At 37.3% G+C, this 18,567-nt stretch overlaps 1 protein-coding gene across 2 annotated transcripts in view; it reads right to left on the bottom strand.

Moving 5' to 3' along the window:
• The window catches only part of SPIDR (scaffolding protein involved in DNA repair), a 208,203-nt gene that overhangs the window by 8,626 nt on the left and 181,010 nt on the right, over positions 1-18,567 (bottom strand). Inside the window, exons 12-16 of one of the 2 annotated variants that reach the window (XR_001411377.1) lie at positions 9,558-9,645; positions 7,048-7,191; positions 6,894-6,953; positions 3,030-3,228; positions 1,870-1,978 (exon numbers count right to left, since the gene is read on the bottom strand). Coding sequence is in view for 1 of the 2 variants with exons in the window: in XM_014936883.1 (XP_014792369.1) it covers positions 1,870-2,022; positions 3,030-3,228; positions 6,894-6,953; positions 7,048-7,191; positions 9,558-9,645 (644 nt within the window). In the remaining variant the exon portion in view is untranslated. Of the gene's footprint in view, positions 1-1,869; positions 2,023-3,029; positions 3,229-6,893; positions 6,954-7,047; positions 7,192-9,557; positions 9,646-18,567 lie in introns of both variants that reach the window. The other variant, XM_014936883.1, reaches the window with a different exon arrangement.

The raw sequence follows: 18,567 nt of genomic DNA, 5'->3' as shown, positions 1-18,567 counted from the left end.
TACAGCAGACGTAGGTGACCAAAAGTACAGGAAGTGAAAGGAGGGCACGGAAAAAGGATGAAAGAGGTAATACTGCTTCTCACTGAAAGCCAGACTAACAACTCTGAGTTAAAAGACTCAAAAAAAGTGATGGTGAGTGAATTTTAGAGGTGATAAATTTTCCTGCATGGGTTACTCTATCAAATACATATCCTCCCACCAACAAAGGAGGGTTAATGCTATTAGTTTAACTTCTTCAGTAGAAAGATGTAGGCAATAACTAATTGAATTCCAAAACACTGGATATATATCTTAAATGTTATTAAACACTTTCAGTTACAGATAGAAGTGAGAGTTATCATCTATATATATAGCATTAGCATAGGTATGAAGAAGACACTTAACATTGGTACAAATGTGTGGGAACACACTGGTGACAACTACCCTGGACAAATTTCAGACGAAGCAACACAAAGTTGTAGGATTAATTTCTCCTTTTGTCATTCTTCCATCTGTAATACAGAACAGGGAAAGCATGGCACGTCCCATGTGTGTAAAGTAAGTACTTGTTTACACAACAGATCACAAAGGTGTATTTTCTTTGCTCTACTGGAAGAAGAAAGGACAGATAAATGTTTGCTTTATCCTACTATGTACACTGTCAATGGGACAAAAGAAGACAGGCACTTCTCATACTTTGCTATAAAATTAAGAGTGCAGAAATGATAACTCTTACCGTAACTATAGGAGAGGTTAAAAAAAAAAAAAGCAAAAAGTCTCTCACACCCAGTGACAGAAATATCTTTCAAGTAACTCATAATATCAGTGTGAGATGTACATAGCAACCAAGGCTCTGAGTGAAGTGCCTCTGGTTGTGCTTGTTTTTCATGATGCATTGTTAGAGTTCAAGATTTGTCATTGGAAGGTGCTCATTTATTAATCACAGAGGCATTGCTAACTTGTGGCTCCACCATAAGAGAAGGTATGTTTAGTAACAGCTTTGCATGGTTTCAAACTGTCTTTTCAATGCATCACATTATAGCTGGAAGGATTCATTTGTAAACATTGTTAGCTATTATTTTAAAGCTCATTACAAATGCTCCAGTGAATACTCGAAGGTGAAAATGTAAAACAGTATCAAGAATTTTCTACAAGGGCTACTGGAATCATATGAGTTAAACCAAGAAAGGAAATTGTCTTTAAAAGCCAAAAGTTACTGGGCTTTTAAGGACTTTTCCCTATAGGCACTCCACAACTGGGAGGTTTAGAAGCTGACTGGGCAAAGCCTTAGAAAATACACAGTAGGAAATATTTCTGCATGATTAGGAAATGTTAGAAAATACATTCTAAGAAATCTTTCTGCATGGCTAGTGGTAGGACTGAAATATTAGACAAAGCAATGATCCAAAGTGGATGGTGAGCAAATATTGGCCAAGTTATGCTAGATGACTACAGTGAAATATTAAATTGCCCCACTGCAGCAAAGCTCCAGGGAAATCAGACACTAACTCCCACCATGCAGGATCTGGCCAACATATCTTATCCGTCTGCCTAAAAAATATTGGTATACCTTACTGCTGCCAATATCAACAAGACTGGTGTGAACAGAAGGCTCCTGAAGGAAGACGGCGAAGGAAGGAATATAATACAACAGATTGTGCATCCAACATTTATTTTGGGGTATGAGCGAGTGGGAGCAGAGTTTGGCCAGCAAAAGGCAAACAGAGCCCACAAAGAAGTACAAAAACTGGAATATCCCAATGACCTACAGCAATACTGTGCTTTTTCACCTCTCCACACTGTTCGTGCAAGAAATCAATACGAAGACACAAAAGATTAAAGTGAGCACAAATAATTAACCACATTCATTTCAGGAAAGGCCATACAAACCTCTTACAGCACAAACGGAGTTGGCCTGTGTTGTAGAATCCAGCTCATCGAGTCTGACAGGGCCAGTCAGCTCACTGAGGTCAGCACCGGCAGCCGAGCACAAAAGAGGCTTTTGTAATAAGAGAACAGTACGTTCAACACAAATAATCCTACCTGCCAACAAAGACATTTCAACTCAGTACAGTAACAAGGAAAAAGGTGACCATGTTAATTGTCACCGCCAATAAAGACAACGATCTCTGCCAGCTACTAAACAGACGGATAGACTCCATCAAGTTTTCTCAATGACAAAATATTTTGCTTTCAGCGATACGTGCATCATGCTCTCATTACACTTTGTAGCTCCCAGGGAAAACAGTCGTTTTAAAAATTCAAACATGGCAGTAGAGAGTCTGATTCCACTTGGACAGCATTGCATCACGCTCCCTGCAAACATGTTACCGTCTCTTCCCTTTGGAATAAGCCGGGGCACCCCTTCAGGTGGGCTTACCTTGTGTCAAAGATGTCAAAGAGTAGGTGTATGCAATGCAGCAATTCTCCAGAGCAGAGATTGCTGCTGCTTCCACTCCACTTACATTTTGGAAGTGACTGAAGGTGTGAGAGGTGAACTGCCCATGCAAACCCTACCTGAACCCCAAAAAAGAATGTAAAGTGAACTACCATCATTACATGATCTGTATGGTGGCAAAGACTCACACCTTAGATAGTACAGGAGAGTTTGTAAAATTCCTGTACCTATTGACAGGCAAGTCTCTTTTGCTCCTTTTAGAGGTCAATAAACAAAGTTTCTGCTAGAATATAAAAACAAATAAAACCAAATTCCTCAATATTTTTGACTCTTCTGTAAGCTAGCATATTTGATTGACACTGGTAATTAGATTCAACCGTTACCGGGGAAGACTGACAGTAATATTGGTGGACGTACCGCAAGATCACTGATTTTCTCATTTGCTTTGGAGATCAAGCCAAAAGTATAAAAAAAACCCCCAACCTTACAGGAAAGCTCTAATTACAACCCCTTTCCAATTTGTCATCCCAAACTTGCAATGTCTCATTCATCTGAGAATGAAAGTCTCTGTGGGTCACATATTGCAGTGTCAGAGGTTAGGATGCTACTGCTGTTTGAGTCCAACCTCTTCCAAACCCCGTGTAAAGCTTACCATTTCCCCACAGAGCATCCTTGAAGAAGACGAGTTGTGAGGCAACACTGAGGGCTTCTCTGATTTCCGTACTGAGAAGACATGATGCAGCGATTGACACAGCAACAACTTTTGGAGTGATATGGACCACATTTTGCAGTGTGGAGTCAGTCACAAACAACCAAACCTCTCTTGGATTTAGCGGATCGCTGTGTTTTGTCTATGATTATAAAAAACAAAAGATACAAAATTGGAATGCAGTTGTTAATTTTTAACAGAAGGAAAGACTAAAGCATCCTCATATTTAAATACCTAATAAAAGTTACAGAAATTATTACATTTTGGGCTTGTACAGGATAATGAATCAAAGCTTTATTGAAATTTTTCATTATTCCTTATTGCAGATACAACCATCGCTTCCTTGAATTAACTTTCTGGGGTTGACCCCCTCTAATCTTGGCTTTACCTCTATCAACTATTATGCTTCATCATACATAACTCACTTGGACTGTACTACTGATTTGAAAATATATTTTATTTTAAAAATATTATATGGTATATATTATATATTGTATATTTATATCATATATATATATGATATATATATATTTTAAAAGTTAACTGGCTGTTTTTCTGAACAAAGACTTATATAATTTTTGTCGTCAAAAAAAAAAACAAAGAAAGGCTAATGCTACTACTAATAGTACTCCTGTGTGAGCAAATTTTCCAACTACTGTTATCTGATTCCCAGGAGCACCAGTCCTTGGCTAATAGCTACAGTCCAGTCCTTGGCTAATAGCTACCACAGGTTACAAAGCTGGAGTTTTTTCCTTCTGTTGAACAAACATCTCTAACTATTTGAATGATGCACAGAAATAGGAAAGTAGATAACTCATAAGAAAGAGACGCAGGAGCCTGCAATGACAATGTCAGCTTTCTGCCTAAGACAGGTACAAAATTACTACGGTGTGACTCAATCAAGGTATATAACAACTACCAATGTCACAACCAAAATACTTACATTTCATCTCAGCCATCATTTCTGAAAATAAGTATCACAAAATCAGTAGTACTTCTAAAATTTTTCACACTGGGATGATGAACAAGACAGAGTAGGCAGACATTACATACACATCAGTGCTTATTCCACAGTCTCTTAACAAAATCAGATGGGTTACAATGTGATGATCCATGGTTTTCTTCTTTGTTTTTTAACACAGCTTTTATAATATCTCTGTGTGTATGTGAATTTTCCCATGCTTGAGAAAAAATATGTTTAATAACAAAACATATTTCACATTTACTAGTTCAAGCAGCTTGTAAAATTTTAAGATTCTAATATTTGAAAACATTTAACTAAGATTAAATTACTTCCTTAATTAAAAAAAAAATTGCTACTATTTTAAATTAGTCTGTTGATTAAAAATTCATACTTAAAACATTTAAATGAAAATTAAATACTACGAAGATCTGAAAGACACATATCACATAACTATTTTATTCTGGGAGTTGCATGTCTCTAGGATAAGGTAATGCAATGAGAACCCCAACTTTTTGTCCTCAGTTGAATTCAAACCTTGAAACCGTTGACCACACTAAAATTAACTTTTTGTTCGTGGTAGAAGCAATTAGAACAAATGCAGTAAATATAAATAATGACTGAGAAAATTCATAACTCTGATATTAAGGTTATGCCTTAATACAATATATGCTGCCTGTTGCACTGACGTTGTTTCTTTGCCTAGTAACTACATACATTTGAGTACCTCCTCTGTGCAGATAGCATTAGGACAGCTTCAAAGAAAGATTTTTGTATATCTGTCCCATGAGAATTACTAACACATTAAAAGCTGGCTTTCAGAAGAATCATCCAAAAAGTAAATAATAATAACAGCAAAAATCACAAGTTAGTATAAAATCATCATCTTGCTATGTGTGACAATTTGTTCTGAACAGAGAGGACACAACAGACAAATAGCAGCAGGATTGAGTTACAAGGAAGGACAGCTCCTTAACCACAGATGGAATATATTTCCTCATATTCCTTCTGTACCACAGTACAGATTCTGAGTAATAATAAAAGCATATTTCCATTAGTCCTTCACACAAACGAAGTATCTCAGAATACTGCCACTACATAGAATAAATACTGTTTTTTAAAGTGCATTGGAATTAGCTCACGTAGCAGATTATCTAATAATAATAAATCTGCAAAATAAACCAAATCATAGTCCCTTCCTCACTTATTATGACTTGATGATTTTGCATGTGAAGGATATGTCCTCTTGGCAAAGACAACTGCAGTAAACAAGCTGCTGTCCGTGACCTTCTTCTGGGAGGATTAGGCAAGCAATATACTGACAGCAGGTTACAGGGGTTAGGCAAGCAATACACTAACACCTTTACATTCCTAGAGCAGTTATCCAGAAGCATTATCCAGCAGTTATCCAGAAGTTACGCAGAAAAATGTCTTCTATTGCTTTCCCAACATTACTTTCAAAAAATTTATGAGCACTCATGTCGTTCACTTATGAAAATTTAGTGCTTACAGTTCAGTAAATGAATAGCCATTAAAAAACCAGCTAACAAACCTCCTACTAGCAAGCAGAAATCATAGACCTTTTTTTCTGCTAGACAAGCTTCCATTCTTCAAAATCACATCTGTTCCTGCATCTTTTATCTTTTCTCTAATTTAGTGATGAAGTGCTTCTACACAAGAATACTGATGACCCACAGCATCTCCAATGTAGACATTCCTGAATACAAAAATGTTTGCCTAGGATACCACTAGTCTGTAATCTTATTTTATTTTTTAATAGAACAGGTTTCTTGGAAATAGAAGTTTATGCATACATGTGTCCATCTTTCTGCTAGCACCCTACAGATCCCAGCAAACTGGCCCTAATTTCACATTTGTGAATGCTCTGTTAAATTCTCACTTAGCATGGAGAAGACACACGTGATACCGCTCATCTCGGGAGTTAAAAGTACTTCCTGACTAAAAATCAAATCATAACTCATTGGCTTTTTAAGCAAAAGGGCAAGACCTAAATTAAATTTATGTGTTGCACTGGTGGGAAGCATCTCCAGCTATTTTGCTGGCCGTTCTGGAATTTCTTTGTCTTTGGTTCATATGCTTTGATTCACACTTTGTTTCTTGTGGAGCTGATGGACAATTGCAAATTATTCTCCACCAGAATTTAGGGCTGGCTGTACTGAGGATCCCGTCACCAGGAAAAAATAAATAAATCAGCAACAAAAAATTCCTTTAACTACTGAGGGAGTTAGCAATATTTTGAAAGAAAATTGTAGTGTCATTCAGAAACAAATAAATAAAACATGATTATAAGCTTTCCAACATAGTATGGATGGCAGATGTATTTACCTAAGAGTTCCTCCTTTCTACTAACTGGACCATAAAAGCCAAATTTGCCCAGGGGACTTCTATTGAAGTCAGCAAAAATAGTCCACACACTTGCATGCAAAGAGCAAAACTGTATTTTTATATAACCATCATCTGTTAAATTCTATCCCCAGACACTCAGCTTCCTGGGAACTTTTCACTACGTATCTAAGGAGAGCATTTAGCTTTAAAATGAGTCTCAATGAACGCCCTTACGTCTCAATGAAGCTCCCTTACCAGGGTGAAATACTACCTCTGGTGAGGTGGCAATTTACTCAGAAATAATTCACTTTCCAGACTGGATGGTGTTGAAACTGAAGATGCAGTTCATTTTACCCATTCACAAGCACTTTAGACTTGGTGCTCATACAACTCTTGAAGATAATCCTGGGAAGGTTTTGGTTTTTAACCCTAAACAAGATAAATGCTGGCTTCATCACATAAACATGCTGAATTAATTCATCACTAAATGGAAAGATTACCTGCAGCCTCAGATATAGCACTCGCGCCCAAAAGCTACAACGTTCATTACAACCATCGATCTGAAAATAGCACAAAAACAGGGAATGAGACAAACATGATATCAGAAATCCAGTGGTCCAAAGTATTCGTTATCCGAGTTGTAAAGCAGATTACCTGAAGAATTTCCTTTAGCCTATGAACAGCTGGTGGCTGGTACAAATTAGAAATTTGTTCTTCCTCATCCACTTCCACATGCATTTCACCAGACTGAACAGTAAGAATATAACAGAAGCTTGGAGGAGGAAGATTAGTTGTCATCTATTAAAAAGTAAGGAAAAGAAATGTGACCTAAAAAAAGGCACTTTAATATGGCCAGTTGGATTTTACAATAATAGCCAAAACAAACCACACAATTTGCATTTTAAGAGTCATGGGAAAACAGGATTATATGGTTAATAACAACAACTCTCTGAAGTAGAAGTTGAGCTAATAAACTGACATTCACAAGTTATAAGTGAAATCAGCTTGTGCTTATCATTCTTTCCATAATCTGACATTGATCCTCATCACAAAAACATGGCATGATTTGGCACACTTGGCAAATGCTGCGACTAGTTCAAGGTGCTTGTTGTTATTTTTGCACTTTTTTATTATGTGGTAGGAGTGCCCTGATTATTATTCTGGTTTTCTTTTTTTTTTTTTTTTTTAACATCCGTAACTTTTCTGAGATTTGGGGACTTTTGCATGTGGGTGGGTTTTTGTGATAGTAAACAGCTGACGAACTTTTAAAGATGCCAAATTAAATCCAGGATAGCATAAGGAGATAATGAAGAACAGGAATGCAACAGCTACAAGAACTGCTCTCTTTGTGCTATGCCAGATTTTTCTTCCCCCCTTAAAAAGTACCATGACGTAACAATTTTATCAATCACCACTTAAAGAGGTCCCAAACTAGAAAGGCTTCTCAGAAAAAAAAGGATAATGCTAGAAAGTAATTTTTATTGCGGATATGGCAAAATATTCTTCTAGCAATGTTTGTTGTTAATAAAGCATTTTGTTTAATAAAAGAAATATGAATCTATTAAAGACAGCTGCCCACCCATTACAAAAAAAAATCTGGAGAAGGAGAAAAAAAAAAAGCAAAAGACATCGACTCAAATTCTGTTTGCCTCTGACAGTACCAAAGAAGGTATTTGAATGTACACATGGCTCAAAAGAAATGAGTTCCACAGATTTCTTCCCAACGATATTATCAGCATGCTGGTAATATTATTTATGTACCTATGTATAAAACTGCTTCCATAAAACTGTTCATAAAACTCTACCTTTTGTATCAAGAAAAATGTATATCTCAACTGAAAAAAACTCCACTCAGCCAAAAACCTGCAGCAGTAGAATGGAAGTCTTGATGCTCTGTGGAACGAATTAATATTTCAAACCCATGACAGAAGTGCAAATTACATGATTATGGAAAGTTTCCTCCATTTTTATATTGCTAATAAAACAGAGAAAATGAAGAGCAAATGAGAGCCATAACAATGCTAAACAACATTTAAGAGCTTTGCTCCATCCCTGGATATTCCCATTCTGTTGTCCACAGTATTTTGATGCACAAAACAATCCATTCCTCTGAGACTTCCAAAATGTCTAGATGAAAGGAACAGTCAAGGAGAGAAGAGCCATTTCCCTCATTTTCGGTCTTGGTTTTATATATAGCCAAAGTCTGAACTTTTTATTCACGGCTTTTTTATTCTCAACACAAACCCCTGCACAATGCAAAGAACACTCTACATTGCAGAGAAAAGATTATTATCAGACTTCAGAAATAACTAGCAACATCCACTTTTAATGTCCCCTGGTTTTGAAACGTGTTTATTTTCAGCTTTTTCTTCTTTTCTAGAATTTGCATCCTGACTGACTCCTCTAGGCTCTAACACAATTTTTTAATACTCCAACCTTCTTCCCCAAAGAACAGCTATACAAGAACCGCAGGCAGCAAAAGCACTTGGTTCCTCAGAAGCTTCTTAAATGATCTCATATTACTAAAATGACAATTGATATGACAGAACTTTTTTTGAATTACAAAAGCTAAGTAAAGAAAAATTAAAGATGCAATTTTAGATTTGCAAACATATAGTAACATACTTTAAATTCATTTTAATACGTCCTCCCCCCCTAAAATCACAGACACATTCCTTAATTTTTAGGAGATTATTTTTGTGCTCATCTTTTGACTATCTTGATATGAGACAAATGTCAGTCAAAATCATCCTAACTAGTAGTAGACCTGATTCCACCAGTCAGTTTGTCCTCACAAAAGTTTATGTTCAGAAAAGTGCTTTTGAATCTAAGGTTGAAAAGTGCTTCAAAGACTGAGTTAATATCCCTGTATATGGATTTCTCAGCTGGCTCCATGCTATCTAACACCTCTTGCCTCCCGCAAGGAGACAAATAATCTGCCTGGACATCCTACCAATCTAGCTCTAGAGGATTAAAAAGGGGTTAATTGCATTATTTTGGAAAGATGCTGCTGATTTTCAGGTTAGCCTGCCAGAACCAGTAAGACAAAACTCAGTAGCTAAAGAGAGGGAGAGAATCTGATTCCGAAAGTAAACATGATCACACTACCAACAAAAATAGTAGTTGTGAGTGAAAAAGTACATTTCTGTAATAATAAGACTTACCATGTCAGAGCCTTGACTTTGTCCAGGAACTTTTACAGGCAGTACTGGAGGCCACAGACTGTCTATCAGACTAAAGAGTCCTAATGCCCTTCAAAAAGACCAATAAAATCAGGTTTAAAATGTTTTCCAGTGTTCTACGTTATATTAAAAAGATTCATTAAGAAATATAATTTAAACCATTGCATGATTATGAAAACAATTTTAAATCATATTTGTTTTCTGGAAGCTGCTTTTGATTTGGTCTAATTAAATCTCCATCATTGCTGCTGCAGGGTGGAGGGGGAGGGAAGGGATGTATCGCATTCAGTGACAAGCAAGTCATAATTAGTCCTTTGCCACAAACAGCCTGCTACATGATAAAATTCAGAGGAACTGGGGTAAATACTAGCTTGGGAAGGACACAGATACCAGTACAACTTTTTTTATAAAAAAGCTTTTAACTATTTTAACTGATTTAAATAAAAAAAAAAAAAATTGTTTCTAACATTTTCATTTCCTGCTTTTCTCTAACAGCTGATTGTAACAGTTTTCAGGAAAAATCAGCAATTATCAGATATGGAGAAACAGGCAAGATTTTGTTATCTTAAGCGCATGTGCTGAGGACTGTCTCCTTCCTACACAGCGGCTCACTTAGTTACGGGCTTTATTTATTTCTTTTGCAAGTTTCCCACTTTTAATTCAGAAACAAACATGACATTAGCAGCCCGGCATATTAAGGTAAAATGCTGCAGGCTCGTTAGCTTTAGGATGTGACGCTGGAGAGCGGCTGCCTTGTCAATCGACATGGCATCCTCGCAGGACAGGCAGGAACATCCGAGGGAGAGGCCAAGAAAACAGCTGAGGGAGGGGAAATAGCTACAGATAACCAACTTGAAGAGGCATGCATTTTTGAGTTAAAGCTCTCAGTTATCTTGTCCTGTTTCTCTGCTCTCTGCTGTAGTTGAAGCACACAGACCTGAATTTTAACCCCACACTGTCTCCAAGAAAAAATTGTCCGTTCCCCCAACTAAGAAAGCCACCGTTTCTGCAACAGCTCTAAAAACATGAAGACTAAAAGTTGCTGAAAGTAATATTAACTTCTAAACTGAACTGTTTAGAAGAAGGAAAAGGCATAAAGGGCTAAAGCATGCTGCAATAAGCTGCTTCTCTTCAAGGGGTCACAGAAACTCTCCTTAAAAGTTCTGCTTTTAGCTCACTTCTGCATTTCCCTAGTCCTTCTCCAGATCCCTAAGCACTTAAGTGTCTACAGGCAATGAATTTCTTCCCGTGTATTTTTCATAAAGTGCCAGGTATCACCTACGATTCAGTGTTAATAGTGATGCCTTTGGAGCAGCCCTGTAAGAAGTTTTAGGGCTGCAAATCTCAAGAGTGGATCTTGTGGAATAAAGCTCGTGGCTCACGAGTCAGGTAACAAACTGGCAGATTAAAAAGATGATGTTACTGACTGTAGTCGTGTTCTCCACACAAATGAACAGACCAGAAACACAAATGTGCTGCTCTTCTACAAAAATGAACTTCCTGACAGGGCATCATCGTTGACTCTGTGAAAGGAGAAGGCTGAGCTAAGAAGCTGGGGGTTTTTTGAGTTGTGTTTTGGTTTTAGCAGTGAGAAAATTACAACATACAAAGCAACACTTCTGGGGTATTAAAAAGACTTTACAGCAAATTGATCACTTCTTGAATCTTGGATCAGGGTGACATTTTCTGTCCTATATCATAGAGAATGATATCCTCTCTACAGTCACAGGAGGGCCAGTGTCCAGTAGAACAAACTGGTGTTGCTAACTGGGACATGAAAAAGGACAGTTACAAAAAGAGACAACTTGGGGAGTTACACAAGTGGCCTTCCTCACTGCACGTGCAGCACGAGGGCAAGGGCAGAGCAGGGGTATGAACGCACCACAGACTCTGCATGTTTGTGTGTGTGCGCATACAGAGATCATGTATCTATCAAGTTATAGCAAATGTGTTGTTGCAGTGCGGGTATAATCACATCTCTACACAGACTGTGTATTTTTCAGTTTGCACAAGGGACATGAAGTTGTCCCTTCTTCAGCTCTCTTCCAGCTTGTTACTCATATCAGAATATCTAAGACATATGGTAGATTTTTTTTCAATTACTTGTGGTCTTTTGGAGAAGGTCATCTACTTTTTGACCTAGGAGCACTTATTTATTAGTAAATTACAGTATTTGTTTACAAAGAGGCAGAGAAGCAGCACTGTGTAAAGAGCATCTCCTGAATATCTTGGCCCCTTCCTTTTCTTTGACACCAGTCAGGGCAGGGACGTTTGCCACCTGAAGGATTTGCAAGTTCCAAATCACACCCTGCCAGGATCCTCCTCTACCGAAGGGGATGTCCTCTCCTGGAGCTGTCACTGCATCAGTCATTGTCCCTGCTGAGGAGCTCCCCTCTTGCCCTACTCATTTATATGCCTCCAAGAAAGTTAAGTCTTTACATTTGTGGACTTTGACTTAGCAGAAGAGGGAACAAGGGGGGCAACAGTGGAGAAATGGGAAGACATTGTGTCCTACTCTGTAGAAAATCACAACCCTCACAGAAAGAATAAAATTCATTCTCTTTATTGGCCAAGCAACATTCAAATCCCACTTCAATCTGACTTGAACAATGGGTGTATTTTATCCAATATGCATATCCTTCTTCAGCTATAGAGTCAGGACAAGAGATGAACAGCTGGCTCTGTGCTACAGTGAAGGGACATGGTTATCCCCCATGTGCACAAAGAGCCTTTCTGGCTACAGAAGACAAAATAAAAACTTTGAAATTTTGCTCTGTGAGTGCAATTACTAGTCACTATTTAAAAAAAAAAAAGATGACAACAGGACAGACTTCTAAAAAAGGAAAAGTACAGTAAGAAATGAGAAGGAACAGGCTCAAGGATTAAAAAAAAGACATGTAAAGTATTTTGAATAACATTTTTTTGATTTCAGAGACAAGGACTCTATTGTAATATTTTAAAATTTTAATTAAAAAAAAAGAAAAAAAGACTGAATCCATACCAGGAGGACAGATATCATCTATCAGATCTAAATGAGAGATACAACCCCTTACTTCCCATGCTAAACTGAATCTACCTTTGGTAAAAATTGTTTTGTCCCTTACTAAATATGCAGATGTCCACTAACATAGCAAGGCCACCAGTAACTCTAATGGAGTATTATAGTACAGACTTCCATAGAAGTATGGACTTGGACCAGGGGGTCCTACATATCAGTACTCTTCTCTTCTGTGAACCCACATCTCCAAGCTTTGCTCATATATAACAATATTTTATATATGTGTGTCTGCATGTACATACACATACAGAGATGTGTATCTATACATAATATGAAAAATAATTCTTTTTAGTATCCTAATTTTTTTTGTTAGTCAATGTGCTAAAAAGGCATCCGTCTCAACATAAATTTTGCTTGCTGAACTTTGCTACATCTTTTCTGTGTATTCATAAAAGCAAACTGCCTGCTGCATACAAAGACAGCAGTCAGAGAATTTTAAAGATTTCATACTCTTAAACAGGCTAAATACATGGCTGAGAAACTGCAAAACATCCATGCAACACATGCAGAAACTAATCCTGACCTATTTAACAAATTGTTTTAAACTACTCCATAGAAAAATAATTGGAAGACAGCGAGTAATACTAATAAAATAGAATTTACTTCTTCCTCTTACAATTCTTGCCATAGATAATGACTGTGCTGCCCTGTACAGAAGCTGCTGCTTTCATTTGCTCACCTAATCACCTTCCTTCTCAGTTCTACAGCTCAGCTGGAAACAGAAGTCACTTTCTGCTTCTAACCTTCCTCATTTGTTTAGCCCTTCACTGCAAAGTCAAATGGCATACATCCATATGTGCACAACATGCATATACATGTATGCTCTGTGATTTTTGATAAAAACACATATTAATGACAAAAGCCATTGTCATTATATTTAGACCCAGTAAAGTGATAAACCAGTATCTACAGTCCCAGTACATCTACTCTGATCCTGTGGAAATTTCATTCATTTCACACTTTGAGCTACACTACAAAAACCAAACAATTTCAGATTTTGATTTTTCAAAACTGTATTTCACTGACTGTGATCTGACAACTTATTTCATAACATAATAAGAAGATTTTCTCTATTTCTCTCACAAGCACGAAGTTTCATCTACTGTTCTGGTCCAAGAACTTTGCGTGTGACATGCCTGATTCAACTTTTAACGTTACAGCTTATAGTTTGGGGGATTTTTCAATTTTAATAATCATACCACAGATTCAGCAGAAAATTACTACCGGGAAAAAATATCAGCAATATGAAAGAAAGTTGAAGGAAAACAATGCCCATAATTAGGAAAAGAAGAAAGACTGCCTAAGGTTTATGGTAGGGGACAGGAAGAAAGTTGCTAAGATTCTCCTCCAACGTCTTCCACAGCTTTGCTCTGGGGAGTCAAGACTTGGCACTTCTCAGTTTCCTCCTCTCCTACTCTCCCAATTTTAGTCTAAAATGAAACAGTTTTCTTTTGGCAGTATCAGTCTCAATTATTGTTAAAAACTCAAAAAGAAAGCAATTCCTGGCCCCTCTGTGAAACATCTCCTTGCTCCAAATGAAAAAGAAATTCAGTAATAAGCACCTAGACTGCATAAGCTTCAACTATGAAAAAAGACAAGCAACCCAAATATAAAGCTGATACTGTCAGCTGGCTCTCCCTTTCATTGATCTATTAAGATCTCGCAGTGCACAAGCCATGCAACACCATATTTTCTCAGTCTTGAGTAATAAAAGCAACAAAAATGTAAAGTAAAAATCTGAGCCTACTAAACCAGCATCTCAGTCAAAATACAAACAGGGAGGAAGGATTGCTGGCTTTTTTTTTCCCTAATTTTTTTTTAGATACATGAAATGATTTTGTTGGGCAATTTATTTACATACTTTAATAACTCAATTTTCTATAGTACATTAGAAATTACACACAATATATTAAAATATTGAAGTGATAATATAAAAGTACTTTTGATTCAATATGGATATGCCTATGTTATTCTCCAATATTGGTTACTAAATAGATTCATGACAGAAGCACTGAAGATACAGGCAGCAGTCCGTGCTTGGTAAAGAGAAGAAAACCCAGGAAAAAAAGCTAATTTCTGATACATAAGCAATTTAATCGAATTTCACTGAATTTTTTTAGAGTTGGAAGGGACCATAGAGATCATCTAGTCCAACTCCCCTGCTGAAGCAATCACCAATAATAATTAAAAAGTAATGCAAATATTCAAAACTTTAATGCAATTACTTAAATTATGCCTTAAATGGAACTTGACTTTTTAACCACAGCAATTACTGAAGTGTTTCAGGACCTCAAAACCTCAGAGACGTGGGTGGCTCTTTTAGATGGCAGTCTCTTTGGAGGAGGGAAAACCAAAGGAAGGAAGTTATGACTTCCTTGCTCTGCGGAGCGTTCTTACTATTACATTTCCTGTCAACGTCGACCAGTTGAAACACTTTCCTCTATAGCAGTTAGCGGTGGTCCTCTCTTCTGAACGTAAAGCAAAAAGAAATATGTACAGCGAAGAGTAGAGGAAAAAGGAGAGAGACAGAGGCCAGAGAAGCATGGGACTTTATAAAGAGAATAAAAGAAGAAGAAAGCCCTCAGGCACAAAAACGACCAGCACTACAGACTGGGACAAATACAGAGAGATTTCATGTTTCAGTGCCTAACATTTGAAAGTTTAAAATGACAAACAACAGAAACCAACTTCAAACGCAGTAAATTTCTCAGCAAAATGTAATGCTTTCATGAACTCAACATTCAGGGTCTACTTATTTTAGAGGAAAATGCAACAAATAGCACAGCAAACTATTATGGAACAACCTGCCATGAATTAAAGGTTGGGTCATGTGCCAAAGCTTATGAGTTGATGTATCCTTCAAAGCATTTTACCCTATCCAACGTAAGTGTGGATTTTAGCACTATCCATGCAACAGTTGCACCTTCTTTTGAAACTTGTTAAGTATTTTCAATTTAGGGACAAAATTGGTACTGACACCCTGTGTTAACTATCTATTACCTTAAGGCATTTCTTCCCCCCCTCCTCCACTTTTAAATTAGTGCCATTTTTCTGTTCTGCTGAATAGAAACTATTCATATTTCTATCTTGTAAGAAAGCATAGAGAGGAGGAGGTAGGTCTGCTACACTCAGCAGGAAAACAACTTGGTGCTTGGCAAATCAGGTGAAAAGACACTAATTATCAAAATCCAAATTATTATTCTGTGTGGAACTCCAGTCAAGGCTAAAAACATAAAATTATTATTTTTGTTGATAAAGACAGATATCTAACTACAAAGTTTATCCCAGCTCATTGAAATTAATTTCTGGTAGGAAGCAGCAGACTATGACAATGTATAGGTTATTTATACCTGAGGCATTTTAGTGAGTGCTCAGTCCCTGCATCTAATTGCATCCATTTAGTTACTGGTTATACCGGACATACCCGAAACATGCCTGGGATCTATTAAAATAGGGGGGTTACATTAGTTGTACTGCATACAGATTCTTAACCAAAATTCCTGCCTCTAGCAGTACACCACTGAAATCTCACTTCCTCTTTCTCAAGGGGCTGAATTTGTAAGACTGACATATGAGGTAGTGGGAGGACAAAAGAGAGAACATACACCCCTAAGGAGCCAACACCACCAGCAGCGGACCAATGAACATTTTTGTCTTCTCTCTTTAAGCCTTCATACCTTTATTTTCTGCTGACACTAAGCATGCAGTTCAGGGAACAGTTGTAGGAAGGCTAAGAGACAAGTATGAATGAGAGGGTGATGAGAAAAGGTGTCAAGAAACAGTTACTGAACCACATCCGTGCTGTTAATTCAGCTGCTGCAACACTGGTTCCTACCTTAATCAACACCTTCACGAAGAGACTAGAAGAACTGCTGGAAATAAGACACTGAACAAGTCATGGCAACTTTGCCGTGACTCAGCCGTGCCCATCCGTGTTACGAGATTGCCAGTAAGTGGACTGCAAAGCAAAACACTACTTCCTCTACTGGACTACAAACGGAAGGATTTTTTGCAGGGATGGTTGGGGGAGTATGTTTTACGTGGGGTGTAGGACTTTTTTCTGAAAACCACCTAAATCAATGGAACACCTTCAAATGAGCTAGCACTAGACGCCAATACTTGTTAAAGCATATGGGTATTCAAAAAACAATATTCAACACTAACAGCATTACCCTGAATATAAGTTTACTATGATAGGGATTTTTCACAGGGCTGATCTTGGTCAAGATAAGACATGGTTGTGTAAGTTCTTACCCCACGTTTCTTTTGGAACACAAGTGTTTTCTTATCAGGAGAAGAAATGGATTTACTTTCTTTAGCACATGTTACAGTACAGGTCTATTCCAAAGACCAAGTCAGGTTTACAGCCAGGTTTTTGCCTGGATGTAAAATACCCTTTATTATAGGTTTTTAGTCCTTGAAATGCAACTTCAGCTTACAATAGTGATTTTAAAATTGCATTTAGTGGAATGATGTTAAATAGTACTTTAAATTAAAAACTTGATGATAAGGATGGATGATGGCATGGAAAATTTTTTGAACAATAACTGTGGTCCATTGATGCAAAAAAACTTGAGAACCTCCTACATCTGTTAAATGAAAATCTGCTCTGTCTCACCGAGGGACTGAGGAAGCACTCTGTCTCTATAAGAGAGATTTCAATTCATGTGACTGCGGGACAACACGCACATATGGGATCTTATTAGCCGTTCCTGGCTTTCTCCAGATCATGTGCTTCAAAGGCACACACACACAAAAAAAGTCATGACTTTTCCCTCATATTTCCTACATTTTATTCCCTTTTATCCATTTTAAAAGCCACTGGCAGACTCCAGGAAACAAACAGTTTCAAAGCCATCTCCTTCCAAAAAAATAATTGGCGTTCAAAAAAAAAAAAAAAAAAAAAGGAATCAGTCTTTCTTGCAGGACAGACCACATAGTTCTTATTCACTCATGTGCTGCACGCCAAGGTTGGGCACTCACAGGCATATCCCATCATGTGCTCGGGTACACCACTGGCTCTGTGGAAATCCATTTATCCAGTGGCAATGAGTTCTACAGTCTAATTATGCGCTGTGTGAATAAGTACTCCCTTATATTCATTTCAGCTATGGCTTTACTGTGGTTTCCATCGCACCTAGAATGACACAAAACGTGTCCCAACACTTAAAAGTAATAACAAGTTATAAAGCAGAACTTGGGCTAAAACAATTAAGAAGAAATAAATCCCTGAACAATACCCCCACCCACCCATCTTGTACAATGAAATCACGTTTTAACCACTGCACTGTCCCCGAAGCTACACTAGCCTTTTTCTTTTAATGTTTCCTAGCGGGGTTACCACCAGCACATCTCCAGCTGAGCCACCAGCATTTTCAGCAGTGTGTCTTCTAATCGTCCTCAGAATAGCCAGAAGTAAGTTACTGCCTCTTTGAAGCACAATTTACATTAGAAAAAGTCTGTCTCTTATTAGCTAGGCAGAGTACTGGAAACACCAGCAGCCAGTTGTAAAACTTCATTTGTATCCAGAATTCCAACGCCATTATTTAATTTGTTTGGAAAAAATGTAACTTGAAAAAAAAGCCAACAAAATAATTAAATAAGAAGACGTGTTTGTTATTAAAGATCCATAAAAATGCAAGTAGGCTTGAAATCCAAAGGATCTGAAAATTAACACTGCAAGTACATAAAAAGAAAAGCACACTGAATAGTGCTGGCTGGAAAACAACAATTCCATTTTGCTAAACATTTCAAGGCTTTGAAATTTGTTTTTGTTCCAATATGAAACAAAAATGAGACTTTCTGAAAGTTTTCATGAAATGAGAATAAGAGAGAGTATTCGCTCCCTCTGGACCTGAAAAAAACTTCCCAACAAAATTGTCTCCAAAATAGATAATGTTTCCATGAAACATTCTGGTTTTGATGAAACAGCAT

Source organism: Calidris pugnax, unplaced genomic scaffold, assembly GCF_001431845.1.
Source record: "Calidris pugnax isolate Ruff unplaced genomic scaffold, ASM143184v1 scaffold51, whole genome shotgun sequence".
NCBI classification, from domain to species: Eukaryota; Metazoa; Chordata; class Aves; order Charadriiformes; family Scolopacidae; genus Calidris; species Calidris pugnax.
Note: the sequence above shows the minus strand (reverse complement) of the source record. Positions and strands in the feature narration are given on the sequence as shown.